Here is a 17,950-nt window from a genome sequence, read left to right as displayed (position 1 = left end):
GGATAGAGTTGGTAGCAATCTGTCCAGTCTTTCCCCTTCAACCAGCATTTTCTCACAAAGTCCTTAATATAGTGCAATGAGACAAAACAATATCAGCATAACTTTATAAAGAAAAATAAATTAAATAAAAATTTTTTTATCATTAATCATACTGATTTACCTTATTTAGGAAAGTTCCATCAGGCTTTAAACTATCAACTGAGAGAGTCTTTCCAGATCCTTCTGCTACAGTCATCTGTGGAGCTGCACAATCATGACTGTATGCCCTGTCTGTATTACAAGCGACACTTCTTTGCCTTTCACTTCGCCATTCTCCAGGCCGTTTTTTATTCATCATTGTTATCTCTGTGTTGCTTGATGTAGTTACTACAGAAGATCTTGCACTTGTTCCTCTGCTGGTTGTGAAACAAGCCCTAAAATCAGTGCTAACATCCACTGCCTGGTTAATTGTGATTGTACAGCTTGCTGCATCTGTCACAGATTTCGGACATGTTCCTTTCACATGAGAGAATGCTTTACTTGTGGTATTGCTACTACCAACTTTTAGGGAGTTATCCTCTTCTATTGCCTGGTTATTGACTATATCCCTTGGTAGCACAACAGAAAAACCCAAGGCTGGGTCAGGGGTGCTTTGTAGGCTTTCATAATGTGAATATCCACAAGCAGAAATGACTGAGTCATCAAAAACCGAGGGCCAGGAAGTTTGGCAATCTTTACAGGACTGCAGTGTCTCAAAAGCTTTGTTCTGGGGTAATGTGCCAGGATTTTTAAGGTGCTGCAATGTTTCATTCTTGACAATTGTATGTCCATAGAAGTCTTTACTTTCAGTTACTTGAGATTCCCTTTTTTTAGAATAAATTTTAGTGTTTAGTGCCCTTTGCAGGTTCAAGAAACCACTCTTAGATTGAGATTCTTGGTTTCCAGAACTGCTTCTTTGTATAATGTCATCAAACATTGTGTGGTACATTAAATTAGTCTCTTGTTCCTTATACTTTTCAAGGTTTGGTTCATGATATTCTTTTAACATAACAGAATTTTGAAATTTAGAGACATAAGGTGAATACTCTTGTGCAAAAACATCAAGTGAATCTAAAGAGGTAACAGAACCACTCTGTAACTGAAAATGAGTGTCTTCTTCTAGATTGCTAACACACTTAACTTCATAACCAGAATTCGTTAATTCAGCAACATCCAAATTAGATATGCTCAATGGTTTTGCTTTGTCAAAAGATGAGTGGCTACTTGTATGTAGTAGTTCTGCACTGTGGTACTCCTGCTGGGAGTCTTCATCTGTATCATACTTTTGTACATCTTCATCAGCTTCTTTATAATCAGTTTCCAAGATCGTGTGGATTCTTTCTAAGCCAATAGTCTTATTACCTTGATGTTCCAAAGTATCAAAAAAGACCTTTTCTCTTTTTTGCATTTCAGGATCTAATTCTGCATTTAAATGAATAACATTTTCATTCTTTAGTTTTGACTCTGAATAATGTACAGAGTATGTTTCATTCAAAAAAGCATAGTCAACACTGTCTTCAAACTCACTTGACTGGGAGTGAGTACTTTCTATATTAGTATCTTGATTCACTGAAAAAGATGGCTCTAATAAATCTATTTTGGCGATATTGCTTATTTCTTTGTCATTAGCTCTTTGCTCTAGCGCCAAGGAATCCCACTCATCATCAGGAAAAGTCAGTTTGACTCCGCTGTAATCATTGGAAGACAATAAATTTTCCTTCTTGCAATTAGATTTATCTGATTAAAAAAGACAATAAAATATTAATGATAAATCACAAAAACTCACTATTAGGAAAGACCTTAGACATGATCTGGTACCAGCTCTTCCATGATTTATGACAAATACACTTTACGATGGCTGAAACAAACTGAACTGCTCCCACCCCCAAACCCACATGTTGAAGCCCTAGACTCAATGTGTGGTACGTGGATGGGGCTTTTGGAGGTAATTAGATTTAGATAAGGTCATGTAGGCAGGCTAGTGCCCTTATAAAGGACATCAGAGAGCTCATACGAAGACATATGTCTTGTGAGGACACGGTAAGCACACAGCCATCCACAAGCCAGGAAGAGGTGCTTCATCAGAACCTAACCATGCTGGCATCTTTATCTCAGACTTCCAGTGTCCAGAACTGTGAGAAAATAAATTTCTGTTGTTTGAGTCACTGTCAATGGTCTTTTGTTACAGCAATCTGAGATGACACAGCAGCAAAGATTCTTCTTGAGTTTTTTCAATGTCAAGTTTTCTTTATTGTGGTCAGGTCTAATAAGAAATTGTTTTCTACTGGTGGAGTGGCTGGAGGTAGCCTGCCTGTCTAGCATGCCTGACGCCCTGAATTCAAACAGTATTTTCATTGTATTCCAAAGTTCTCCAGTAGAAAAATGTTAGACACTATTCTCAGAGAACAAGTTGGACATGATGGCGTACACCTAAAATCTCAGCTAAGAGCTGGAGGTATGTGGATGGGTGGTCCAAGGCCAGCCCAGGCAAAAAGCATGAGATCCTACCCGAATAATAAATAAAGAAAAAAGGTCTGTAGGTCTAGCTCACATAGCAGAGTGGCAAGCATGAGGTCCTCAGTTCAATAACCAATTCATGGGAAGACAAAACAAGTATTATTTATCAGGCAGTTGAAGTCAGCTTGCTTATCTTCTATCTATTACTCTGAAGCAACAGTATTTACTAGCAGTTCTTGAAAGCCTGGCCCCACAGAAACTTTCTCTTCCTACTCACCTTCTGTTAAGTCTTCTTTTCCTGAGAAGTCCTGCCTAGACTGCCCAATTTTCACCAAAAACCACCTGAGGGGAATTTTCCAAGTTAAAAACATGCTGAAGGAAGGCTTACAAAGCAGCAACAGTGGTGGGAGAACTGTCTAGCACAACTACATTTAGTACCCATCCTCACTCAAAAAAGACATCTGGTCTAGACCTCACCTTTTTGGAGGTTCGCTCCATTATTTGGGTAGCCTTTACCAGAAGCTTTCTCCATCACTGAATTGGCCTGTATCATTCAAGGACATATAGTCTAAAAAAGGTAAAATATGGAACTATTAGTATATTTAGAATTATATTAAAAAACTATTAGAAATACAAGAAGTAATAAAACATCAGTTATAATCAAAGATTCTGATTTTACAGGACAAATAAGTAAACTAGAACATTTGAGTAACTTTTTAAAACCATGAACTGACAGCTACATAAAAAACAGGCAAGACATAGTCTTTTAAAATCGCTAAGGAGCAAAAAATAACAGTAGTTAGATCATCAAAAAAGTCACTATCAAAAAACAATCTTAGAGTAACCCTATTTGTCAAGTCTAGAAGAAAAATGTTTCCAAAATAAACCTCAATTATTAAAAACCATTGATGTAGTACATCTATAGAACAGAGTATCTTTCAGCAATAAAAGGGAACAACTACCGAAAAATGCCTACCTCATGGATTAATTTCAAACACTTATACCAGGTGAAAGACATTAGACTACATATTGTATGAATCCAGTTAAATGAAATGTCAGAAAAAGAAAATTCAGAGACATAAAATTCCTTAGCGGTTGCCAAGGGGCCAGGGTGGGGAGGTAGGGATCAACTACAGATGGGTGGGAGGAACCTTATTGGCAGCATAAAGAATGGTCTAAAACTGATTTATGATGTGATGATTGTGCCATTCGATGAAGTTACTAAAAACCATTGAAATGAGTAAAATATACCTTAATAAAAATTGAAGAAATTAGCGACAAAGACTCTTTGAACTCAGCTACACATGAGGAAATCCAAGCTAGTCACTGGGAAAACTAAAGACACTTCAGGAGACACACAGGAGTGATCCCAGAAGAGACCAGAAGAAGACATGTTCAGCCAACCCACAAAACCATTTTAAGCCTCAAGTCCCTACTTACCTTCACTGTCCATACTCATAAAAAGCTGTGATGTCTTCAATGTAATTCTAGATATTTAAAAGGTGCTCGGTAAGCTTGAAAAAAGGAATTGACTAATTTTCAATGAACTATTTCAACCAATTAACATGAAAAAAATCATTAAAGTTCACTCTCTCTGTACTACAATGAGATGATATAAGTAAATAAGATCTCATTCCATAGAGACAGCCTATCTAGCTTTGAATCTTGAATTTGCCATTTAACAAGCAGTGGACTTTAATAACTGAAAAACAAGTGAATGTCAGTAAGAACAAGACACTGAAACTTCTGGGACATGGACAAAGTTATAAGCAAAAGAAGTCACAGTTTTAGATGCTTATTATTAAATAAAACTAGAAATAAGTTTATTAAGTTATTAAAGACAAAAGTAGAAATGACCGATTTAGTAAAAATGGTAACTAAAATCAAGACCCATTCTTTAAAAAAGATGAAAGTAAATAAATATCAGACAAATCTAAGAGGGGTCTGAAAAAAAATTAGCAAAAAAAAAAAAAAAAAAAAGGAGAATTTGACATGCACCTACTATAGTCCAGGAAGTTCATTTGAGATCAACAGTTTGGAAACAGCCTGTGCAAATAGTGAAAACTCATCTTTTTAAAAAAAAAATTAGACCAGTAAGTGGATTATCTAACAAAAGGTAATAAGTACCTTTAAAATTGAGATTGCCACATACATCTCTGAAGGATAATTTGAAAATTTATCAAACAGCCACTTTCCTAAGGAAGCAATTTTTGAAAAAAGTTCCAGATACAGGTGAAGAGAATCAACTATCGGAAAAATGGAAAAGGCCATCAAAGGTATATCCTGTATCAATTCCTTCAAACCTTCCTGGAGCATAGAAAAATGGTGACAAGCAACTCAAGAAATAATAAAACAATAATACCAGCAATGTTGATTTCTCAATTCACTCATTTAGTAAATATTTCTGAATGCCTACTATGTGCCAGGCTGAATTAGTAAACAGTGAAATAAACTGTGACTTAATGACACTCACTTTCTTATGGTAGGATAAGAAATAAAGAAATTAAGTAAAATGTATGTCCGATTGAAATGCAATGGAAAAATAAAGCACAGAAGGAATAAAGAATTCTGGTTTATGAAAATTACGACTGCACAGTTCATAAGATTTGTAAGAGTCAAACATACTGCTTAACAACACTTCAGTTAACAATGGACCTCAACTACAATGGTGGCCCCGGAAGATATGGTCTACTGATCTCATGGCTTAGTTTGTGCAAGTACACTCCATGATGAAACTGCCTAAGAACACGTTTCTCAGAACATATTTCCTGTCATTAAGGAACACATGACTGTGTAATTAAAGATGTGTAAGCTAATTACTAGAACAGATGGGTTTTGCTCATAAATAGGAAAGATGGACCATAGGGTATATCACTAAGAGTGGTAAAATGGACATCCTCACACAATGAGAACTTAAACTATCCCAACCTTCTAAAGGATAATGACACATGTCAAAATTTCAAGTGTACATCGTTTATAGAAAAATCTATAAATGATTTTTCTTGGAATATTTTGATTGGAAAAAAGCTCGTAAGTATATTTGAAGATATGCACAATTATGTTCACTGAAGAATTATGTTTTAGTAAATTCTAAGACAGTGTCTATCGTTAGGGACTGGTTAAGAAAGTATGGAGCATCATATAGATTATAAAAATAAAAGGTAGACTTTTGCTTATTGGCATGGAAAATAAAAAATATTGTGGATTTTTAGGAGTAATTTCCTTTATTGGACTTCAATTAAACACTGTAGAACTTTCACTATATCCATTACAGCTCTTATCTTGCTAATGCATTTTTTCCATCTGTATGTGGTCACATGCTTCAGTCTAGATATTTTAAAATTATCTTCCATTTCATAAATATTTCTACAGTTGTAACTAATTCTGATCTGAAATCCTTCTATTGAGCTGTTTATCTCAATTTTTCAGTTCTAGAACTTTTACCCAGCTTTTCTCCAGGTCTGTTGTCATTTTTAATGCTGTATCCTTTGAAATTAATTAATTTATGGGATTAAAATTTAAATTCAGTTCCTATGTGACATAAGCAAACTCACTTGATTTAAGGACAGACTATTAAGGTGATCTTAGAACATTTACTAAGTTTATGACATATAAACAAAATACGCAGCTTTGGAGAATTTTTTAGAAAGGTTTTTCAATAGTCCTAAACACTGAGAAATACTTAGAAAGTAGATATTGTGGCAGAGACAGTAGGATTCCAACTTCTTTTCTGCTCCCCTACACATTTTCACAACTCCTTGTTAGGGACAACTGCTGGCCAGAACCCGCTGAGCAGAAGAAACATGCATTATTTTAAGCTTAAACATGGAATAGCCTCATGAGCTTTAGCCACTAACACACACGAGTATTTAACAAGTCTCAAGGGGCTCCTCCTGCAGAGTTTTGGACCCCTATTTCTGCAGCGTTCCTTTTTCTCAAGAACACTGCCCTGTAGTTTCTGAGTTAGTTTTTCTGAACTCCAATCTCTATCTCAACTCTGAAAGTCCTATGCTTTTCTTGGAATCTGTCCTGTTTCACAGTCTCAATGTGCTTCTAAGAGGAAGCCTGGCTGTCATAGTGCTTATGTTGGATGTTTCCTTTTTCTCAGAAATTATGGTCCAGGCTGGGCACCGGTGGCTCATGCCTATAATCCCAGCTACTTGGGAGGCTGAGATCAGAAGGATCACAGTTTGAAGGCAGCCCAGGCAAATAATTAGCCAGACTCCCATCTCCAAAATAACCAGAAGAAAACTGACTGGAGGTGTGGCTCAAGAGGGACAGCACCTGCCAAGTTCCAAAAACAAAGAAAAAGAAAAGGGAATTACAGCCCTACACTGTTCATTGTTCAGTGTTAACATGGCAGACATGTGGCATAGTTTTCAAGTTGTTCCATGGTAGTGTGACAAATCTAGTGTCTATTATTACTGCATCATGGACAGAAGCCTCAACATGCTTGCAAATGTTCTTGGACTACTGTACAATTAAGAACAATTCATAAAAAGATAATGACTTCCTGGGCTGGGCATGTAGCTCACTGGGAGTGCTGTGTAGCATGCACAAGACCCTGGGTTTGATCTCCAGCACCAGTACCACAAAACAAACAGACAACAATTTATAAAGGAAGAACGGTTTAAAATCAAAGATCTTAAGAAACTAAAAAAAGGAAGATAAATTAAACGCAAAGAAAGTAGGCTGGAAATAATAAAGAGAAGTAGCAAAGCAAAAATAGATAAGCAATAAAAATAAAAACCAAGTTTCTGCAGGATTTAAGAAAAAGAGAAAACAAAATTACCAGCAGATATTAAAAAGGTAATAGAGGATAAAATCAATAATTTCATCTGATAAATTCTCCAATTCAGATGGACATACCTCCTTGAAAACCACAACCTTCCAAAATGGATACAATTAGAAATAAACAATCTGATCAATCCCTTATCTAGTAAAGAAATTAAATCTGTGTTTAAATTTTTCCCCTCAAAGGAAATGCCAGGCAGATGGTTTCGCTGATGAATCCTATCAATCACGTAAGGTAGAAGTAAAACTAGCATTTAGTCTTCACCAACCCCATCAGTGAAGTGAGGAAAAGAGAACACGGTTTTCTGGGCTAGCACAATCTTTACACTAAAACCAGAGAAGGGCATCTTAAGGGAAAAGTTAAAGAGGTCAACACAAGTTTCATATAGACTTCAGACTTATATATGCTAACTTAAAGTTCTGCACAGTTAAAAGAAAGGTGAATACATTTTCATCAGCTGGAGCTTAGCTCAGGAATGTAATAATCTAATATGTGAGAATCAATCAATGTTATTCCCACCAGTAAGAGAATAAAGAAGAAAAAAAATCACCTGAACATCTCAATAGATGGAGAGAAAATTGGTTACATGTTAAAATTCAAAACCTATTCACAGTAAAAATATTTCAGCAAATGAGAAGTTTTAGGGAACTTCTCAAGTCAATGATGGCTATTTACAAAAAACCCTAAAAGATGAAAAACCCTATAGCTAACATCACACTTTTTGGCAATCTCACCACTTATATTTGACATTGTACCAGAGGTCCAAGTCAGTGTAATAAAGGAAAAGTGACAAACTGTATGCACGATGACAAAGTAATGTACAGACAAAACCCAAGGAGATGCACAAACTTTTTAAATAATTAAAGCAAGGTTGAAAGTTACAATGATTAATAAATAAAAAGCAAACATTTCTAGATTTTAGCAACAAACTCATAGAAACAAAAGTTTAAAAACATTACCATTTATAAAAACATCAAAAACGAAATATCTGATGATTAAATGTAATAAGATATGTGTCAAGGCTTTTTTGGGCAGTACAGCCCTTTTTGTGTTTTGATTTTTTTTTTTTTTCAGAATGGGTCTGGCATTTTTGCCTGGGCTTGCCTTGAACTATGATCCTACCAATTTCTGTCTCCCAGTACTACTATATTAATTACAAAACATTCTTGAAATTGAGGAGGTACTAAATATATACTGAAGATAAATATAAACTCAATATTAAATTCTTAACAATCATAGCTATAGATTCAACACAATTTCACCTAAAATAATAGATTTTTTTGTAGATGACAACAAAGTGTTTATAAACTTGTATGAAAAAGACAATGAACCTAGAACAGTCAAAAACCATCTTGCAAAAGCTGAGCGACATGGACATCAAGAATGATTAGAGAGCTACAGTTATTGAGAGCATGGTGCGTTAGACTAAGTAAACTAATGGAGCAAATTATGAGTCTAGAAGTAGAGATACATGTATATGGCTATCCGATTATTGAGAGAGTCACTATTAAAATTCAATGTGGAAAAAAGATCTGAGGCATATTCAGTAAGTGGTAATGCTATAAATAGATTTTTATAATCTAGTGCTTTTTTTCTGGAGAGGAAAAAATGTCTGGACCTGTGCCTAACATCACGCACAAATAAAGCGGATCATGAAAATGAGCTGGATGTGTTGGTCTATGCCTAAAATCCCAGCTACTCAGTAGGATGAAGCAGGAGGATCACGAGTTTGAGGCCAGTCTGAGCAATATACGGACACCCTATATCAAAATTAAAAGAAAACCTGAGCATGAAAACCAAACTTCTAAGTTTCTCAAAACAAAGGAGAATATATTCATGATTTTGGGGTAGGCAAAAGTTTCTTAGCTAAACCGCAAAAGGTGTTAATTAGTAAGTTGTCAATTTAGTAGCAAAATACTTTTTAAAAACTTTTCTTATCAAAAGGAATTACAAAAGAAGTGAAAATGTAATCCAAAGACTGGGAGAAAGTGTTCACAATCTATACATCTTACTGAAGAGTTCTCCAGATTTCTTAAAGCATCTATACAAGTATATATTTTAAGGGACAAGAAACTTGGACATTTATGCACACATACTGCACACAAAGGCGTGTAACTTGCCCTTAAGCATACGTAAAAGTGCTCAAAATCATTAGTGATCAGGGAAATGCAAATCGGAAACACCAAGAACCATTTCACATTCATTAGAATCGCAATAACACTAGATATTGGTGAGGATGTGAACAAACTAGAACTCTTACACATTGCTAGAGGGAATACAAATATTACCATGACTTTAGAAAAGTGGCAGTTTCTAGTGATGCTACCCCTAAGTAATTACATTTCCAGGCTCAGGGGTGAATCCCCTTTTCTAGTGACTCATTCTTTAATATTATTCAACAATGACTGAACCTCTACTTGTTCAGCTGGATGTTAAATGTTAAGGACACAGAGGTGATCAGTTCCTGGCCCTATGAAGCACAACAGGCAAATAATTTCCAAAAGTAGTGTGGGAAGTTGGGGAGGGAGCACATAAATCATAAATCTTATCAGAGTACCTTTTCCCAAACTTGCCTAAAAGGACTCTCTTGGACCACCCATTAAAAATACAGATTCAGGTGAGCAGGTGGCTCATGCTTATAATTCCAGCTACTCAGGAGACAGAGATCAGAAGACTATAGTTTGAGGCCAGCCCAGGAAAAGTTAGTGAAATCCCACCTCAACAAAATTAGCCTGGTGTGGTGGTGTATACTTGTAACCCCAGCTATGCAGGAAACACAAGTAGGAGGATCACACTCTGAGGCCAGGACTGGAGGGCAAAAAAAATGAGATTTTGTGTGAAAAATAACTAAAGAAAAAAAGAGCCAGGGCATGGCTCAAGCACTTGCCTAGCAATGCTAAGTCCCTGAACTCAAATCCTAATACCACAAAAAATAATAGTAATACAGACTCAATAACCTCATTGGGGGCCCACAAACAATGTTCCATGAAATTCTTATATAATCTGGAATTTTGTGAAACAAAAATTTAGGAAGGCTTTCCTGAGTGTTTTTTCTGTTTGTTTATTTTGGTGGTACTGGGGTCTGAATACTCTACTACTTGAGCCACACTTCCAGCCCTTTTTGCTCTGGTTATTTTAGAGACAGGGTCTTGACTTTTACCCAGGCCAGCCTGGACATTGATCCTCCTATTTTGTGCTTGCCACTATAGCTGGGATGACAGGAATGCACTACCACATCCAGCTTTTTTCTGTTGAGATGGTGTCTCACAAACTGTTTTGCCCAAGCTGACCTGGAACCATGATCCTCCCTATCTCCGCATATCTTGGGATGGCAGGCACATGCCATTACACCCAGCTATTGGTTGAGATGGGGTCTCAAACAGCAGTCTTCTCAATCTCAGCCTCCAAGTAGCTAGAATTACAGCTACTGTAAGCCACCATCCTGAGTTGTTAATCTGAGATCTGAAAGATGGGGTTAGCAGCAGGAGAAAGAACTCCTTTTTAAAAATTGGTTTTAACATAAATTTCATGCATAAAATGCATTTACAGTTTTAAAAAGTGAGTTGTATTTAAAGTGTGATTTAAAAAAAAAACCCTAACATTCTAGCCAAGAGAAATATAGCCTGTACATACTTTGGGGATCATAGACAATTAAACAGACCATATTATAACATGATTATATTGATAAGGGCAAGGAGAAACTTAGAAAGAAGTGACATCTATCCTAAACCACAAAGGTCCAGGCTAAGAAGGAGCAGGGAAGGGAATAGAACATCTTAAGAAGTCCAATCTAGCATGGCTCCAAGATAAGAAGAGAATAAGGAAAGAAAGGAGTTAGGATAACTACAGTTACTACATATAAAAATGAGTCACCAGCTCCATTGTTCCATACCCAAAAGCAAAATGATATAAGGATAAGGAGAGGAAGGATACAGGACTAGATGTCATATAAAAATGGAATAATTATCTCTGATGGTAGTCACTCAAACAGGAACCTAGGAACAGTTTGCTTTTTTAATGTTATTTTGTGTAAGTTCCAGGTCCTTATAATAGGTACAAATAGCAAAAATACATCAACACATGATGCTTAGTAATTAGCTGAACTGGAAGTATTCAATTCCTTAACTTAAATGTTTTAGAAATTCTTTTTGGCTAAAAATTGAAAAAAACTTGGCCTAACACCAAGAGTTTTCTCAGCATGGGGCTTGAGTCCAGTGCTGGGCACATGCTAGACAAGTACTCTACCACTGAGCTACACCCCCAGTCCTTGTTTTTTTTTTAAGACAGGGTCTTTCTAGCTTCAAACTCACCATATACATACCTCCACCTTCCCAGTGCTGGGATTACAGACTTGTACCACCACACCTGGCTTTTTAATAGTCTTTAAGACTGTGTAGCAGTTCTTAACTTTTATAGTCACGTATTCTTCGAAGATTTGATAAAAAGTCAAAGATTCACTTCCTACTACTAAGCTAGACTTCAAACTATAAATTGGTAACTTCTGGCTTAAGGAATTTTGTCAGTAAAAAAAATCCTGTTCTAGCAATGTCAAGAAATATTTTAGATCCAGGTTAAGATGTAAAGAAAGTAAGTTTATCAAAATAACACACAATAGATTAGTGGTTTTCTTATTTTTTTTGGACTCAAGAAGGAGCTCTTCATATTCTTAGAAAGTATTGAGAATCCCAAGGAGAATTTGTTTAGGTGATCAGTATCCGTTAATAATTGCCACAGTAACAAAACAAAAAGCATGGTACAGGCACAAAAATAGACATGAAGACCAATGGAACAGAATAAAAGACCCAGAAATAGAACCACACAACTACAGCCATCTGATGTAGACAAAGGAGCCAAACACACACTGAAGAAAAGACAGCCTCTTCAACACATTGTGCTAAGAAAACTGGCTATGTACATCCTGAAACTAGACTCCTATATCTCTCACCCTGTACAAAAATCAATTCCACAAATAGATCAAATATCTTAATGCAGGACCTAAAAATACTACAGAAAAAATGGAGGAAACTCTAGAAGATACAGGCATAGGTAATTATTTTCTGAAAAGGACTCTAATTTGTCCAGAAAATAAGAACAAGAACTTATAAATGGAACTACATCAAATTAAAAAGTTTTTGCACACCAAAAACAACAAAAAAAATGAGTTTTCAGAATCAAGAGCCAACATACAGAATAGAAAAAAAAATCTTCACCAGTTATTCAATAGATAAGGGATTACTATTCACAATACACAAAGAGCTCAAAACACTAAACAGCAAAACAATCCAATTAATAAATGGGCAAATGAATTGAGCAGACAGTTGTCAGAAGAAATGCAAATGGCTAACAAATACATGAAGAAATCTTCAACATCCTTAGCTATCAAGGCAATGCAAATCAGAACTATGCTAAGAGCTGGAGCAGTGGCTCAAGCAGTAAGAGAGCAATCTCACGAGGCCCTGAGTTGAAACCCCAGTGTGGAAAAAAAAAAAAAAAAGAAAGAAAAAAAACTACACTAAGATTCCATCTCACCATAATCAGATTGGCAATCATTAAGAAAACAAACAACAAATGCTGGTGAGGATGCAGGGAGAAAAAGGAGCCCTCACACACTGGTGGGAATGTAAAGTAGTGCAATCATTACAGAAATCAGTATGGAGGTTCTTCAAAACACTGAAATTAGAACTACCTTATGACCCTGCTATACCACTCTTGGGCATGTATCTCAAAGACTGCAAAGCAATATACAAGAGAGACACGTGAACATCCATGTTTATGCAGCTTCGTTTGCAATAACCAAATTAGGGAAACAGCTGTGGTTCCCAGCAACTAATGAATGGACAGAGAAAATATGCTGTACATACATGCATTCTTACATACATGATGGAATACTACTTAACCAGAAAGAGTGAAATTGTCATTTGCTGGAGATCATCAAGCTGAGGGAGACAAGTCAAGCTCAAAAGGTCATAAATATTGCCTGTTCTCTCATCCGTGGAGTGTACACCTAAAATGATAATAACAGTAAATGGGACATGAATGTGTCCCCCACGGGGGACCAATAAAGGGGGTGAGAGAAAGAGAAGAATACTGAGGGGTGAAGAGGGTCGAAGTTTGTTACATATGAGGGCAGCATAAGGGAACCCAGTGAACTGAAAAAGGGGAGGGGGAGGAGAGAGAGGAGGAAATGGAAATATAAATAGAGGTGAACTTGTTTAAAGCACACCGTGTGCGTGTATGGAATTATCACAATGAAACCCCCTTGTGTTATTCATATATAATAATTCAAAAATATAATAAAAAATTTTAAGGCAAGCAGAAGACCCGAATAAATATTTCTCCAAAAAAAGATATAGAAATGGTCAATAAATACATGCCAAGATGCTCAACACCATTAGCGATGAGGGAAAATGCAAATCGAAACCATAGAGCGATACCATTTCACCCCCGCCAGGGTTCGGAGAAGCTGGAGCCCTCAACGCAAAGCGGTGCCGGATTCTGAAAACAGCCTGGCAATTAATTCCCCGAAAGCCCAGATCAGAGCCAGTGCACGACCCGGCAATTCCGCTCCGGGCACATGCCCACCGATCTCTGCGCTGGACACCACCGGGAACCACAGGCCTCTCCGGCCGCCTCCTCCCGCATGCCCACCGGGTCCGCCCGTTTAACGCGACCGCCATTCCCGGATTCACCCCCTGCTCAGTGATCCCCAAAGGACGGGCGCCCGCGGGCTGGGGATCCTCACTCGGCCGGCTCGCTTCCGCGGACCAGCTTCCCCTCCGCTCCCAACTCTGGGCACGCCTGTCCCTCTGGCCGCACGCACGCCTGTCCCTCTGGCCCCACGCCTGTCCCTCTGGCCCCACGCCTGTCCCTCTGGCCGCACGCACACCTGTCCCTCTGGCCGCACGCCTGTCCCTCTGGCCGCACGCACACCTGTCCCTCTGGCCGCACGCCTGTCCCTCTGGCCGCACGCCTGTCCCTCTGGCCGCACGCACGCCTGTCCCTCTGGCCGCACGCACGCCTGTCCCTCTGGCCCCACACCTGTCCCTCTGGCCGCACTCCTGTCCCTCTGGCCCCACGCCTGTCCCTCTGGCCGCACGCACACCTGTCCCTCTGGCCCCACACCTGTCCCTCTGGCCGCACTCCTGTCCCTCTGGCCCCACGCCTGTCCCTCTGGCCCCACGCCTGTCCCTCTGGCCGCACGCACACCTGTCCCTCTGGCCCCACACCTGTCCCTCTGGCCGCACTCCTGTCCCTCTGGCCCCACGCCTGTCCCTCTGGCCGCACGCACACCTGTCTCTCTGGCCGCAGGCACACCTGTCCCTCTGGCCGCACGCACGCCTGTCCCTCTGGCTGCACACCTGTCCCTCTGGCCGCACGCCTGTCCCTCTGGCCCCACGCCTGTCCCTCTGGCCGCACGCACACCTGTCCCTCTGGCCACACGCACACCTGTCCCTCTGGCCGCAGGCACACCTGTCCCTCTGGCCGCACTCCTGTCCCTCTGGCCCCACACCTGTCCCTCTGGCCGCACGCCTGTCCCTCTGGCCGCACACCTGTCTCTCTGGCCGCACGCCTGTCCCTCTGGCCGCACTCCTGTCCCTCTGGCCGCACGCACGCCTGTCCCTCTGGCCGCACGCACACCTGTCCCTCTGGCCCCACACCTGTCCCTCTGGCCGCACGCACGCCTGTCCCTCTGGCCGCACGCACGCCTGTCCCTCTGGCCGCACGCCTGTCCCTCTGGCTGCACGCTTGTCCCTCTGGCCCCACACCTGTCCCTCTGGCCGCACGCCTGTCCCTCTGGCCGCACGCACACCTGTCCCTCTGGCTGCACGCCTGTCCCTCTGGCCACACGCACACCTGTCCCTCTGGCTGCACGCCTGTCCCTCTGGCCGCATGCACGCCTGTCCCTCTGGCCGCACGCCTGTTCCTCTGGCCGCACGCACGCCTGTTCCTCTGGCCGCACGCACGCCTGTCCCTCTGGCCGCACGCCTGTCCCTCTGGCCGCACGCACGCCTGTCCCTCTGCACGCCTGTCCCTCTGGCCGCACGCCCCCGGGAAATGAGTGCACCCGAGCAAACATCTCTCTCCCCGGTCACCACCGCACCCACGATGGCCCACGATGTGCTCTAGACGGGCTCTGGCGGACACTTCCCTGCAGCCGGCAAGGGTGGAGGGACACTCGGCCACGCACTGCTCTTGGCCAGGGCCCTCCCCACCCTCCCCACCCTCGGCCAGCGCTGCGTCACTCAGCTCAACGGCCTCGCCCGATTCTACCCCTCCTGGGCTCCCCGCTCCCACCGCGCTCAAGCCCAGGTGCCCTCCCCTCGCTTACCTGCTCAGCCGCCCCAGCGTCCACACTAGTTGCACCTGGAGATTGGACTGTCGTCGTTGCCGCCAGGCATAAAGAGTCCGCCTGCAGTCGCTGCCTCAAGCGAATGGCGTCTGGGCACAGCCTCAGTGCCCGTCGGGTAACGGCCGCCAGTGGCCCGCCCACCTGCTGATAAGCCATGCTCCTATTGGTCGGCGTGAACAGGCAAGCGCCGTGATTGGCCAGATGTGTGTGCGTCCCAAAGCGCGGGAGGGAGGCTGAGAATTTGTTTCTGAACTCTTGGCGGGAGAATTGTATGCTCGCGAGACTCTCGCGAGACTTGGCTACTTAGCAGCTTCACGCACTGTCTGGACTTCGCCGTCCTGCAAAGCTGTGGGATGAAACGATAGCGAAATGCCGTCGCTGCTGGCGGAGGCCGAACTACTCTTGTTTTCGGCCCAGAGCAGGCAGAGCCCTACTGCCTGTGATGGCCTGACAGCAGCCTGGCCCTTGGGAGGCGCTGGGCCCTACCAAATGTGCGATCCTTATTGAAGGCAGCTCGACTTTTCGCCTGCTTCTAGAAATCCCGTTCACAGCACGGGGTGAGTAGGAAGAAGCGCTTATTTGCCTCTGGTGCACAATTTAAGGGCTCATCCCCAAATTCAGCAATCAAGATAAGTAATGTTTTCCTGTGTAAGAAGTCAAAAGTAACGAAAAGAGTCCAAGATGAACAGAAGGTCAAATCAGTGTGTTGCGGGAATCTCCAGGTGACATAGGGGACACCGAGCAGGAAGCAGCTGGCCAGACCCAGCGGACTCCTGTGCAAAGGCTGAGCCCCCAGAACAAAGGGGTCTCACCTTACAGACCCTTGCAAGCGGGTTACAGACGCAGAAAGCAAAGCTCAGCCCACATGCGGCTGCACGTGACTTCACTGGCCAGGTGACCTTATGTTTCCATGCTTTAAGTTCCCTCCCTGCTTTGCCGTCCCTTTCCCGTCTCCCCAGAACACAACCCGTCTGTTTCTCTTCTGCCCTCCTCCCGCCTACAAGTAATTCTACCGATGCTTTTCCTTTTTCTTCAGTCACACCATGACTGAGCCTGTCTTTATTTGAATTGGGGTATTTCATTCATTATGGATGCATTAATTTTGATTTGAAGCAACTGCATTCAAATATTACTTGATGACTGAAGGTTTTTGCATCTTATATCATTTATCTATTTATTTATTTACATATGAACGTTTTTGTAGTATGGAGAATTGAACTCAGGACCTTAAGATCACTAGGCAAACGCTCTAGTATTGGAACCATGCCCCCCAGTCCTTTTGCTTTTAGTTTGTTTTTCAGATAGGGTTTTTGCCCAGGCTGGCCTCAGGTGGTTGTCCTCCTATCTCTGCCTCCAGAGTAGCTGGAGTCCCAGGCTTCATAGAGAATTTAAGTCTGTATGAAATGATTCTAGAGGGATGCCTGCATTCTACAGATAGCTTTGTTTATTTGTCTAAATGTGTGCTTGATTGTTGTTGAAGAGTGATGGAGGCTCTGTGGATAAAGTGGTTGTAAAGCTATGCCTACCCCCAAACTGTTCCCTCAGAGGAGGCTGGGGCCTCTGAAATACACTTCATTTATGCATTCAACAGATTCACATTGCCAAGGGCTAGGTGCTGGGAGCTGGGGTCATTGGTTACAGTGCACAATAAGCATGGTCTATACAAACTCAGCTTGCAGTGACTTAATACACTTATGGCAAGTTTTGCTGTTAGCTACAGTGCCTCTGAATGCCTCTTAGGGTGAAGAGTCTTGCTCTTTTACAATAGACTTAATATTTGAAATCACTGTTTCATTTAAACTTAATGCTGGTGGATGAAGAGGTGCCAAGGCAAAAGCAAAACAGCTTCTGACAAGCTGATGAAGTCTGGCATCTGTTACACAAATGGGTTCAGACTGGGGGTCACATCAGGCTGTGCACTGTCCCCTGGGCTGGCAGATAGCATCCAGAGCTGGACACAGTTATTGATTTGGAAGTCTGTCCAGAGTAGGGCAGCCTGTGACAAGACAGCTGGAAGCTACATTGTTCTGTAGGTCTATGGCAATTCTCCCTGACTGCTTGGGCACAGTTAGAATTTTTAGAAATTTTTTTCCTGTGCTGGCAGAAATCTATCAAATGCACTGTTGGTCCCCTTTCTACCCAATGGGTACAACACAGAGTCAAATCTTTTTCTGTACGTCAGCATTTCACCTGTTAAAGACAGTGATTGTGGCCAACCTTCTGAGGATGATGAGATTCGGGGAGAAAAGAGAGGATGTGTTAAGGACAGGGCCCAGGACAGGCTGGGCACACACCTCACACTTGTCATCAGACTGTCACAAAGGTAAGCT

At 41.4% G+C, this 17,950-nt stretch overlaps 1 protein-coding gene across 1 annotated transcript in view; it reads right to left on the bottom strand.

Moving 5' to 3' along the window:
• Rbm44 (RNA binding motif protein 44) overlaps positions 1 to 15,724 on the bottom strand; it is a 36,453-nt gene extending 20,729 nt beyond the window's left edge. The window contains exons 1-3 of the mRNA XM_020174541.2: positions 15,600 to 15,724; positions 2,953 to 3,043; positions 161 to 1,755 (exon numbers count right to left, since the gene is read on the bottom strand). Of these exons, the coding sequence (XP_020030130.2) occupies positions 161 to 1,755; positions 2,953 to 3,028 (1,671 nt within the window). The 5' untranslated portion in view covers positions 3,029 to 3,043; positions 15,600 to 15,724. The remainder of the gene's footprint in view (positions 1 to 160; positions 1,756 to 2,952; positions 3,044 to 15,599) is intronic.
• Between the last annotated feature and the right edge of the window lie 2,226 nt (positions 15,725 to 17,950).

Source organism: Castor canadensis, chromosome 4 (assembly GCF_047511655.1).
Source record: "Castor canadensis chromosome 4, mCasCan1.hap1v2, whole genome shotgun sequence".
Taxonomy (NCBI): domain Eukaryota; kingdom Metazoa; phylum Chordata; class Mammalia; order Rodentia; family Castoridae; genus Castor; species Castor canadensis.
Note: the sequence above shows the minus strand (reverse complement) of the source record. Positions and strands in the feature narration are given on the sequence as shown.